Source organism: Paramisgurnus dabryanus, chromosome 4 (genome assembly GCF_030506205.2).
Source record: "Paramisgurnus dabryanus chromosome 4, PD_genome_1.1, whole genome shotgun sequence".
NCBI lineage: Eukaryota > Metazoa > Chordata > Actinopteri > Cypriniformes > Cobitidae > Paramisgurnus > Paramisgurnus dabryanus.
In genome coordinates this window covers 15,798,371-15,811,265 of record NC_133340.1, presented here as the reverse complement: position 1 = coordinate 15,811,265, position 12,895 = coordinate 15,798,371, and the positions used below count along the sequence as shown (strand labels likewise).

At 40.2% G+C, this 12,895-nt stretch overlaps 1 protein-coding gene across 3 annotated transcripts in view; it reads left to right on the top strand.

The window, feature by feature from the left end:
• Positions 1-12,895, top strand: part of dok7b (docking protein 7b) — a 49,873-nt gene that overhangs the window by 22,514 nt on the left and 14,464 nt on the right. For all 3 annotated transcript variants that reach the window (XM_065295619.2, XM_065295618.2, XM_065295617.2), the window contains exons 6-7: positions 3,395-3,502; positions 4,272-5,056. In XM_065295619.2, the coding sequence (XP_065151691.2) occupies positions 3,395-3,502; positions 4,272-5,056 (893 nt within the window). The remainder of the gene's footprint in view (positions 1-3,394; positions 3,503-4,271; positions 5,057-12,895) is intronic.

Genomic DNA, 12,895 nt, shown 5'->3' with positions numbered 1-12,895 from the left:
GGGCCAACATTTCTAAAGAATGCTTTCAGCACCTTGTTGAATCAGTTCCAGATAGAATAAAGGCAGTTCTGAAGGCGAAAGTGGTTCAAACACAGTATAAGTATGGTGTTCCTAATGATCCTTTAGGTGAGTGTATGTGACAGTACAGCCTCAAGTATAGTTGCATTTTTTTACACGCCCGCAAGGGTCACCATACAATTTCATCATTAGAATAGTACGCACGCACTGTACACGCACCACTGGATTTTTGTAACCAAATGTACTTTGTATGCATAGGTCGCACATGCGCATACATGAGAATGTATTATGTAGGGGGTACTGCAGTTTGTCGCAGTGTGTATGCGTCGAACATCTGTGTATGTGTACGTGTCAAATAAACTATGCTTTGTAAGGCTGTGCGTTTGACTGTGCACGGACGCTCACATACACATAAAAAAAACTATACTCCAGGCTTTAATAAATTCTCAACCGTCTTCTATCATATCGAGATGTCAGGGCCATTTTTCTAGCCGTCAATATGTGACTGTAATTAAAAGCACTTGATGTATTTGAACCTTTGACATTAAATGAAGGTTGTATAAGAGTTAAGATTGTCAGTGAAGGCCCTAATAAAATTTTTATGGGTTGGCACCTTCATCACAGGGCCTTGGACAGTGCTCCTGGTTGTCATCCCTGACAATGGCCCTGCTCACAGTTGAATATAGCCAAGTTACTTTTCTGCTTAAATATCTTTCTGTGTAATTCTGTATTCTGTTTTTCACATAGATGAATTGTACGATGATTTTTTAAAATCTTTTAAGTGCAAGCAAACGCACTTTGGGCCATTGATCTTTCACGTACAGCGCTGTTTTTCAAATGACCAAGCACAAATATTTTAACAGCTTATTGAATTTTGGCTCGTACTATAATTTGTGTTATATGACTTTCACAAACTGATCTTTCAGTCTTTTCAATTGATGACTTTCTTGAAATGGACTTCTCATGCTAATAAGGTGTTTTAAACTTTAAATATTTGGACTCTCTGTGTACCACTTTTGTTTTTTTTTCAAGAGAGTTTTCTGTATATTGTTCCTTTTCTGACTGATTTATTGTTACCTTTAAAGCACTTTGAGTTTAATGTCTTGGTTCACCAACCTACACTTTTAATAATAAAGGTGCTTTTCACAAAAGGTGTTATGTAGTGAAAAAGGGTTCTTTAGACGGTATAAATTAAATGGCATTTGTTCTTTGAGGAACCAAAAATGTTTTCTTTTATGGCAACCCTTTTTTTAAGAGTTTCCTAACCTGAAGTCTGATTATTTTTCAGTTTGCCTAGGCTAAACTGATTTTTAAAACAAACACTTTGTCGAAAATAAAATGTTTAGGTTTGCTAAATACGAGGGGAGACAACAAGCATGGATAACAACTGTGCGGAGAGGTTTGGCAGCAAGGCAAGAATTCTGTAGCTCATATTGTATACATTAATTTTACACAGTAATGTTAGCTCAGTGTAACAGTTGATACCCATTAGGTATGACATTTGACATATGGTATTTATTTCCCTATTTATCAGAAAAAAACTACTGTAACTTAGTTGTTTAGTCCACAAAAGCTGTTTGTTTGCTGGTTGTTGCTGCTGAAAACATCTATGCAGCCATGGTCAAAAACAATGCCAAAGTGTGTGTGTGTGTGTGTGTTTGTAATATATTGAATATTCCTGATATATTTACAACTACGTCATTACGGAATAAAGTTTCCTTTGAAAGAGTGACATTTGTCAAAATTTAGGACCATTCGTTGTATCTGTGACACAACATAAAATGGAGAATATTTTTCAGTCCCTCCAGAAAAACGTGATTATGAGATTGCATGATTCAACGCATAATCAGCCAAAGTCCGCATATTTATGCGGTGGACGCATTTTTTCAAATACACCGCACTTTCAAATTGCAGATTTCTATGAGCAAAATATGCGGATTATCCCTGCATTTTTGTAGCAAAAATCACATACATCTTAGCCCTGTTGCCATGGGAACGTTATGAAGTGAAATGATTATGTGATGTGAACATCGTTGAAAAGCTGCAAACAGTTTTTGCAAGTTCCTGCAGTTTTTGCAAGTTCATTGCATCAAATTGCATAAATAAATATCCATTTTTTAAGAAAACATACCGCAAGATCAAGGATTTTTGCTCGCAACAATCACAAAAAACTCTGCGTTTTTCTGGAAGGACTGTTTATTTAGCATCTCTATAATGGAAAGTCAAATTATCTTTTTAATTGTCTGTTTGTTTAATTAAATCGATTCAATTCTGATGTAAAGATTAATTTGCACTCAAAAACTCAAAAATGCTTTTTATAAAAAAATGTAACACAAGTGACATGAAGTCATCCAACAGCAAATGTAAAAGACTGAGCGCATAACAAGACCAATGAAAGATGTGACTAAAAATCTATAATCTTTGCTAAAATACATCAAATACTAATGTTTTATGTTTAAAGAGTTTCGTTGCAAAACTAGATAAATCCGTTTTTAACATTTTTGTCAAAACATGCTTATTATTATGTTATCATGTTATTATTTTGTTTTATGGTGCTACTTAGCTCTATTTTTTAAGTTATGAAGGTTTAAATCAAAACAAACCAACTGCAGTTGAATTAATATTAATTGGAATTACGTGTATCGGCCTCGATACCACATTTTCTAAAGTACTCGTACCCGTTAAAAGTCCCCTGATACCAGGGATCGATACCACGTTCTGAGAAATGTCTATGTTTGAGCGGCGTGTAAGGGGTTAATGCCTCTTGTGTTGTCCAAAGAGGCAGAGTTTACAACAAACTGGAAAACTAGTCCCTTGTTTTTTTGTTAAATTATATGACTAAAGATGTTAATTTAAATAATGTTTTTTATTAAGTACTTGGTATTGCTATCGGCAAGTACTGAAATGCAAGTACTCGTACTTGTACTCGTACTTGTATTCCAAAAAAGTGGTATCGGTGCATCCCTAATTGGAATGCACAACCAAAATAAAATAAAAAAAAACGGATGTAATCTCATTTTGCTACAATACTCTTCATTTGTTTTAATGCTACTACTTTAAATTACAGTAACATTATTAAACATCATTATTTAAGAACACTTAACATGCATCATTGCTTGGGTAAGGGATTATTGCTGTGGGGTTGTTGTAGCTATAGAGACTAATAAATGTGGCCAGTGGCTCCTGTTAGTCTCCCAGTGGGGACTGATACAACAGTGATGGATTACACATGAATTTATTCACAGAGACGAGGACGTGCTGTCACGTGCATGTTTGTATTTTGCTACGAGACATATGTTTGTGTCTGTGTGTGTATGAGTAATGAATGTTCACTGTATTCGTGTAATTATATTCTAATGAGATTTTGTATTCGCAGACCTAGGTGCTAACCCATTGTCTATAGAAGACAGGATTAGCCAGGAGGCCAGTGAACTAGAGAAGCGACTCAGTATGCTGTCTATATGTAGCCAACACAGCAGTGCAGGTAACACAAAAATGCATGGGACATTTTTTTCTTCTGTATTGTTATTATCCTTAAGTTATTTTAAATCAGTGAGCTGCATGGTATCTTGTCAGTGGATCAGAAAAGGAAAAAATGTACATACATGACATCATACAGTACAATGACAGTTCAAAGTTACTATCCCATGGTTTCACAGACAAGGCTTAAGGCAAGTCCTAGACTAAATCACATTGACTGAAAATAACTTGCACTGACGGATCTTAAAATATGCCAGTGCCATTGATTTATTATATCCATTAATGTCTTTTTCTAAGGCATGTTTATTAAAGATGCTTAAACATATTCATTTAACTAATGTCTAGCCCTGGCTTTAGCTAAGCCTTGTCTGTGAAACCAGGCCTGTATTTATCAAGGGACAAAACAAAAATGAAATGCCACAGCTGTTCCCGTCAATCATATTTCAAGTTCATATTTTTGGAAATAATAATGGCTCACATATTTTTCTTTGTCTCAAACAAAGCGTATTGCTTATTTGACACATATGGTTTCTCTGAACTGTTATTACATGGAAAAATGACTGTGGAAAAACTTAAATTGCAAAAATATTCAGCTTTTTTATTGCTTTTTTATTTCCATAGTCCACTTCAAGTATTCTACTAACTTTTCAATTAGTTTGACTATTAGGGTTGTTAACAACAGTGATATTAGGGCCTGATTTCAAATGTTCCTTCCTAAATCATATGTCAATTGCATTATGTTAATCCCACCCCTCTTTGTCACAACTGTGCAGCCTCCACCTTCAGTTATGGTGCCTCCATGGCAGGAGATGATAGGAGTATCTCCAGCTCCTCCTCTGAGACCAGCCAGTCTGATAACAGCTTGGGCAGCCGTCTGGCATTGTGGTCCGAGCCTGTCAGACATCCCACCCCTGTCGAACCTTCATCATCATCAGTGGCCACGGGACCCAAGAGCACAGCCTTTTCTGTCAGCACGTCCAGTGACGAGCGTCTATATGGAGCAGGTACTGGAGGTCTCCGCCCCCCATCCAAGCCACCACAACCTAGGGGCCTTCAAGAGGCGGGACGCCAGAGCTCAACCGACAGTGGTATTGCCACAGGGAGCCATTCCTCCTATTCTGGAAGCTTCTCTTCTTCATACACTGGTAGCATGGATATTGGACATGGAGAGACTGAGGAGTTTGGGTCCTCGATAAGCCTCCCTCAAAACACTTTGGTACGGACAATAACCCACATACCCGAGCACGGGTCATGTGCGTGTTCCCGTAGAGACGCTGCTGAAATGCAAGCCACTGGGTACTTGGTACCCAATCCAGCTTTGCAGCATTATGATGTCCCCCGTCGGCTCGCACACCACCACACCTCTGATCAGGAGCAGTCTTTGATTCCTGCAGACCAGGAGCGGAGGCCTGAGAGCGGAGGAGCTGTGAGAAAGGAGGACACGTCTGCAGATGCCACTGTGCCAGTGAGATTAAACTGGTGTGGTGAAGCGCCTCCTGAAGGCTCATCAATGACAGAATTACAGCCAACCTTTTGTCCAGACTGTGGGGGCGGCAAGGTAACAAGATTTTATTTTATTGTTGCTATTATTTCTTTTTGTAATTAGCATGCGACTGCTCGCAAAGAAAAAACAATGAACCAATTATCCTCCATATGTTAGAAGATACTCAGATATGCAAAAATTATGGAGAAAAAGCTGCCCACTGTAAATCATTTTCAGCATAAATGCACTTTTTGTGGTACAAACTGTTCCCTAGATTGTAAATGCAAATCTTTTAATGCCAACAACGTGCATCAAAGTTTAGCCCTACAGATCAGGATTGTGTTGAGTGCGCGCCAGTCCGCTTCAATCACAGAATTTAGCCTTCCAGGGCAAATCTGCCGATTGTTTCAGGGGTCTGTTTGTTTGGAGGACGCTCAGATGTTGATGCATCAGTGGGGAAGCAAAGCTAGTTTGCAAAGTGAATTAAAAATGTGTTTGTCATCTCACCACAAGCTCCTGGATCTGAGAATGCAGTAATAAGCGGTAAAAAACAGCCAAATGAGAAATAAAAACAATTTCCCTAATCTGCACATTTCTTATTTCACTCCTAAAGCTGCAAAGAACATTTGCATAATAGTTGCTTCTGCAAACATTTCAGTTCGAGGACAAATGCAATACAATTAAAAAAAATTAATTAGTGGAATGTGCCTTTTTATTGTGACCACAAACTGAACACTTGTTTTAATCATACAGCTTATTACATTAGGTGGTTTCTTGCTTAGTATCAAGGGCGTAGGTTTGCTCCTGGCATTGGTGGGGACATAAATAAAATGGTCGCATTGCAAAAACAAGACAAAGACAACTCAGTATGCTCTTTACTCAGTGACATCTGACTCGCCACCCCCGGTGCCATCCCAAATGTAATGTACTATAATAAACAATTTGTTATATCCTAGAGCCTAATAAACAGTAACTGTTTAAGTCTTTGTCAAAAAAGAAAAGAAAATCACTTTGTAACATATATGAATCCATATTTACTTTATAACATTGAAGAATATGCAATTCATATTTAATTCTTAATTTAATTTTGCCCAAAAATCCCAGTGTTAAAGTAGGTATGTATATCATGCTGTTTCCTGAACAACGTTTATTAATGTTTCTGTAGTTCACATTAAATCTTCTTTTCATTAACAGACAGTTAATCAGTGTGAAAAAAATAGTTTAAGTTTAAAATGCAACCTTACATTAAAACTGCAAGCAGTGATGGAAGGGCCCTCGCACACATGACACCGCCACGCCGTGGCATAAGAATTAAAGGGAACAGTAGTAAATAGGCATTTAAGCATGTAAACATAGGTGAACCATTTAAAAGTGTATGAGAGTATGAGTGACTACATGTAAATATTGGCACGTAGATGTGTTCAGTCCAGGACTCTTATTGATCATGTAAAATGTAGGGCAGATCTGACTTTGAATAATCAGTGTAAAACATGTTACTTCTTGTTGCCAGCAGGTGGCGCTATGGCCATAAGTGACTATTGGCATGTAGATGTGTTCAGTCCAGGACTCTTGTCAATTATGTAAAGTTTGGGACAGATCAGACATTGCATAATCATTGTAAACATGTCACTTCCTGTTGCCAGCTGGTGGCGCTATAACTATAAGTGACTATTGACATGAAGATGTGTTCAGTTCAGGACTCTTATTAATCATATGAAGTTAGGGAAAGATCGGACATTGCATAATCAGTGTAAACATGTCACTTCCTGTTGCCAGCTGGTGGCGCTATGACCATAAGTGACTATTGACATGTAGATGTGTTAAGTCCAGGACTCTTATTAATCATATGAAGTTAGGGAAAGATCGGACATTGCATAATCAGTGTAAACATGTCACTTCCTGTTGCCAGCTGGTGCCGCTATAACCATAAGTGACTATTGACATGTAGATGTGTTCAGTCCAGGACTCTTATTAATCATGTGAAGTTAGGGAAAGATCGGACTGTAGCAAATGGCTCGGAGTCAGATTGGGGCCATTTGGCATCTGGATTTCAACAGCCCTAAAATTGTGATAATTAGATAACCCTGTCTCCTCTATCACCTATCAAGGCTGTAAAGTGGGCGACAATTAAAACAAATGCCGTCGTAAAAGGAGGTTCAAAGGAGTTACATCAGAGCCGATGGAATGACGACCGCCAGAGACACAGCAGGGGGCACAGACTATATGTCTGTGATGAAACCACATTTAAAGATCACAATGAGCTGTTTAAATGTATATATATTTTATATCCCTTTACTGCATGATCGTGTATGTGTGATGTAACTGTGTGTTAACACTTTAGTTAGATTTTGTTCACTGTTATGGTTCATATCTTAGGTATGAAATTATTATTCAACGTGATCTCAAACCCATGTCTTGTCTAGTATCAAATTAATCCACTCTTTATTTCCTAATCATTTCTATGTATCATATTACCATAAGCCGCATCAATGTCATTTAATATCGATTTGAAGAGTTATGGAAACAAACTTTTATCATTTGGCAAATACGCAAATGTGATGTCTGAAAGAACAAAGGCTTGTTTCCCGCGCGATCGAACACTTCGCACATTGGTCATTTCACCTAAAATGGGCTGGGCGCGTGAAAGGTCAAAACGGCCTATCGTCCAAGCCATCGTTGCTCAGTTGCTCAGCGCTCAGCGCTCAATCGCTCAATTCGTCAGCGCAGTTTGGAAACTCGCTGAGACTCACCCAGAGTCCCTCGGATTCATCATCTTTTCTCTGAGCCCTGTCCTACTCTTCGGGACAGTAATTTCCTGGCTTGCACTTTGCACTTCGAGTTCGGACAATTTACGCGGAACACTCCGCCATACGGAACAACCAAACGGATTTACGAGCACACCTGGATTTTCTCTCTCTCTCTCTCTCTGCTCGCACCCGCGCGCACCAGACACTTCGTATTACATCACAAAGAGCCAAATGCAACTATTAACCTTGTTCTACTCGCTGATGTTTAAGCTTTACCCCTTATGAAAATTAAGGCGATCCTTAGAGATTTTCCGATGGTTTGTGCAGATGTTAAGCAATAGTGTTTTTGCCAATCTTTTACTCTCTCTCTAGCTTTTCAGTCTTTTCTTTCTCATCTATGTTTTATGTTATTGTATATGTGTATGTTTAGTTAGTCATTGTGTGTACTTCGTTTTGTAGTTAATAAACCGGTTTTGCATTTTCACAATTGAATTGTTTCTGTGTCCAATGCTCATGAAATTAAAGTCACTATTTCTGCCTTTTGATCCAGCTACACGCTGCGAGTAGCACTGTATATCAGTAAGAAGGTTAATTTTAAAGGCCATGAAATTAACATTTCTTAGACGTTAATATACGATTATGGATATATGTCTTCGGTGGACGAACATATTAATTAATTGTTATTATTAATTCTGCTACGCCAGGTAAAACCTGATAAACTTGTATAATTAATTACAGTTAGTTATACATAATATTCCCTTTTGAGCTAAAATCTAAGATTCCCTTGGGAATCCCCGTAGTATTACAGTCGGAGGTTTATAGTGTTTCAAATAACTTTATTCCCCTCCTCCCGCTGAATCGCTACATATTAATGGTGGAGAACGCGCGGGCAGATTTAAACATTATTTTCTGAGCAAACCAGTTACAAATCAAATGTGTTTTTGCATTGTGTGAATGAAAAAGAACTATCAGCTATAACTGATTTCGTTCTTTATTTGTATGAATGAAAATGTATTTTCCTGTATCATTTTCAGGACGTAACAGACTCGCGCCCCTGTTATGTATAGCTAACTGCAGTCTTTAAGGTAACCGTATTAAAAACACTTTGATACGCTGCATTACTGTCTGATTCCGCCTAATAAAGAGTAGAATTCCTTTATGTAGAGCGAAGCGGTGGTCGAGTGAGTACTCCCATCTGATAAGGCCTTTTTGTTTAATCTCCAGGAAATGATTTACAATTAGAGAAGCTGTCTATTGTATTTTTCCATTTTATTCACGTACGTGGATTTTTAAAATTGTAAGCCCCGAGGGTAAGACTTCAATTTTTTTAAGGAGATGAAAACTTGATCAAGTATTTATAGTCACAACGTACGATAAAGCACGTTGGACTCTTTGTTTATTGCGTGTCCCGGTAACTAAGCCAAAATTAAAATAGGCAGCGCAAACATGAGCAAATTACATCCGTCGTCTTAGCAACGGAGCGGCCGCCGATGTAATTGTTGAATAGAAGCGAATCTTTGTCAGTTTAAAGCGTACTACCTAGTTCTAACACTAGATGTCAGTCTTGAGTGTCTAACACTTCTCCTTCTCCTCCTTTACTTTACGCCTCACTTCCGCTTTCTTTGTTTGTTGGGCGAAATATCGCCATCTGGTGGGGAAAGTTCGTTTGGCCCTCTCATAAACTCTTTTGGGAAGTGTATGACAGGAGTCAAACTTGGAATTTTGACCTTACTTCAATAACTAGGTTATTCTACTACTTTGTAGTTTTATTTCCTACATATTGAAGATTATGGTCTTAAATGATAAATAATAATTAATATTGCTGTGGCTTTATTAATTTATTATTTCTTTATTTAATTTTTTTTATTTTTGATTTATTTTATTTTTATCTTATTTCATTTTTTTTTTTTTTTTTGCTGTTCTCTCTCGCCCCTTACTTTCCTGTTCTCTTTTCTATTGTAGAGATTGTATTTTAATTAAGTTTAAATTTAAATTTCATGCAGTTTGATTTATTTTAAATTTTAATTGAATCAATTCTTTACTGTGAATAGAATTCAGCCCCATAAGTCCCATTCTCAGTGAATTCATTTATGTTTTAACTGGTGCAATAGGATAAGCCCCTGTGCATCTCTTTAAAGCTAACACTTGATAGATGAATCAGGACTTCGCCAGCGGTGAGTTCTACAAGAGACCGGTCCCGCGGAACTGACTCGAGTGTGTACAGTCGGGGTGCTGCGGTAGCTCCCTCCTTTAGCACCTTAGGCAGCAAGACACAGTGCGACCTCTGCCACCGGGCACTCCAATCGCTAACCGTGCCAGCTGACACACAAAGCCCTAGCGGCAGTGCCAGTTGGTGGGTGACACCTTTGAGTGCGGCCTGGCGGTGTGAAGGGCGTGACTGTTGAGCGGTCGAGGTGGGGAGGGCAGAAGGCCCGGCACTCTTGGCTGCGTGCTCAGGGAAGCGCCTTGTCTCTGTGTTCCACCCTGGGTTGTCTTAAATAGTCAACAGGTGTTAGTGTAAAAGAGATGCATTTTTCTCCCCTCTGTAGCCACTAGAGGCACCAGATCCCTCTCACGTTGGGTCTAGCCCAGCCACTCTAGCTAAGCCACTCCCCTAGCTCGCATGACTCCATAGTGCCCTCTCCCTGTAAGGCCCTGTCATCAAATCTAGGGTAGAGAACCTGCTAAGCTGAAACAGGAAACCCCTTTTCCACCTCCTATCCTCTTCATTTTCCCAGCCTTAGGACTTAGTCTGTTGGCTGTCTAAATTCCCATTTTCAGATTATTTTTATTTTTATTATTATTATTTTATTTGTTTTTTTTATTATTTATTTGTTTTTTTTCCTCTCTTTTCCGTTCCTATTTCATTTCCAGCAACCTACCCTCTCCTCATTCTTTATTTTATTTTGTTTTAGTTTATTTCTATCATTATAATTAATTAATTTTAATTATTTTGATTCACTTTATTTTGGGCTGAAAGAGCAAAACTGCACAAACCATTAGGAGAATTCATTAGTAATACGCTCGATTAACCAAATGTCCAAGGCGACCTATAGGTTTTAACAAAGCGACAAATTACTAGAATTTTTCCCTTATTTCCCCACACTGATTATCTGTGCCGCTGGAGAAAGGCCCTGATAATAAGCTCATAGCCCACATATATATATATATATATATATATATATATATATATATATATATTTTATTGCCGTAGCTCGTTGAACTGTGCGGACTCGCATTGGCTCTTTGTGTTTTCTCTTCTATCAGTGTGTCAACATGTCCAGATCACCAAGCCCTGTCAACCACTGGGACCAGCTAGAGGCCTGGCTCAGCGCTGTGACATCTGAACTTCTGCCCAACCTCGCCAATGAACTGCAACACCTGGAAAGAGAGCAACTCGACGGCACCCTGGATAAACTCATAGCCCACGACCCAACGAGGAGCTACAGTCACAAGGATATAGCCAAGATCACAGGTGCCATCGCTCACAACCTCATCATCCAGCGTAAACTGGGCGAAAGGAACATCGCCCAACTGGAACAGGATGCAGCAGCTCTACAGCTCCAAGCGGCAGAGGCACGGAGGAATCAGGAGGAGGCGCAGAATCGTCTAGATCAGCTGACACAAGGATTAGAGGATCAACACCCATCGACGGAGGAGGAACACTGGAGGCTAAAGGACGAGATTGGACAACTCCAAGAGGCCTTGTCAAAACTCCGCACAGACACAGAGCACAAGGAGCAACAGGAAAAGACAGCCAGAGAAGAGCTGTCTGGAAAGCTTCAGCAGGCTGAACATCTTCTGGTGAGAGCAAAGGCAGAACTGAAGGAACGTGATGCCAAGCTGAAGGCCTGTGAGAATCACCTGCGAGCGTCTCGAGATGAAGGTCGAGCTCTGGCTCAGCAACGAGACCAGGCTAGGGACGACCTGGACTTCGCCCAAAGAGAACTCATTTATGCGTATAAACTGCAAGCTGAACAAGTAAGGGAAATAGCAACCTTTCCCTTTCATTCAACCAGTGAGCCTGCACCCTCCCAACAAAGCTTTTCTGTTGAAAAGGGGGGCGGGAGCCCACTGTTAAAGACATCAGCCAGCATCCCAGAACCTCTCACTACCACACAGGGGTGGGAACAAACAAATTTCCCGAGGTCACCTGCAGACATGCCCGGCGTGGCACCCAAAGACCTTGACAAGCTGGCTAGAAATATCCCAACATTTACCCCAGAGCCTGCAGGTGGCCATGATATCCACTCTTACCTGCAGGACATTGACTTTTATGTGCAAACACTGCCAAATGTAACCACAAGAGACAAACTGTATCTACTACGGGTTACTTCCAGTCGTGAGGTGAGGAGTTTCCTTGACCGGCAGCCAGAAAACGTCAAGATGGATTACAAGCAGCTGCAAAAGGCTTTAATAGAAGAGTTTTCGGATCCAGAGTCAGAACATGGACTAGTTACAGCAATGGACCTCAAACAGAGCAGAAACGAAACTCCACAGGCCTACTACAACAGACTCAGGCGAGCTTACTTTGGCTCACGGAATGAGCCAGGAATGGAGGAGGACTTTAACTTCAGGACCCTTTTCCTGCGAAATCTTCATTTCACAGTAAGCCAACACTTAGGGGTTATGGCCTGCCCTCGCACGATGACAACCAGGCAGCTGCGGGACTTGGCCCATAAAGCTTATGGTAAACAAAGAGCGGCCTCTGAAAAGACTGTTAAAAACCCTGTCATTCTCCCTGTCTCTGAACTGTACCCTGAACTACCACTGGAGGGCGCACGACCGCACCACAGTGAAAGACCTTTCAACAGAGGGTCAAGAGACTTTACAGCCAGCCAGGAATGGTACGGCCATGAAGGGGCTCGTCCCAAGCACCAAATGGGACGCGCCGAGAGGTCATGGAGCCGGCCAAACTCATCAGACAACCAGAAGGGTGGCGGCTCGCGGGAACCTGGCCGACGACCTAGAGGTAACCGTCCTGCACCTGGCAGATCAAATACGGGTAACAGTCCGAACAGTCAACAGAGAGATCAGTCTCGATACACACAGAGCAAGGCTAAGTCTGAACTACCCCAGAAACAGAGTGACACAGACACGTCTGAATCAGCAGAGATTCTGAGAATATTGAAGGAGTTAATCCAAAAGAGGCCCCACAAGCAGGACC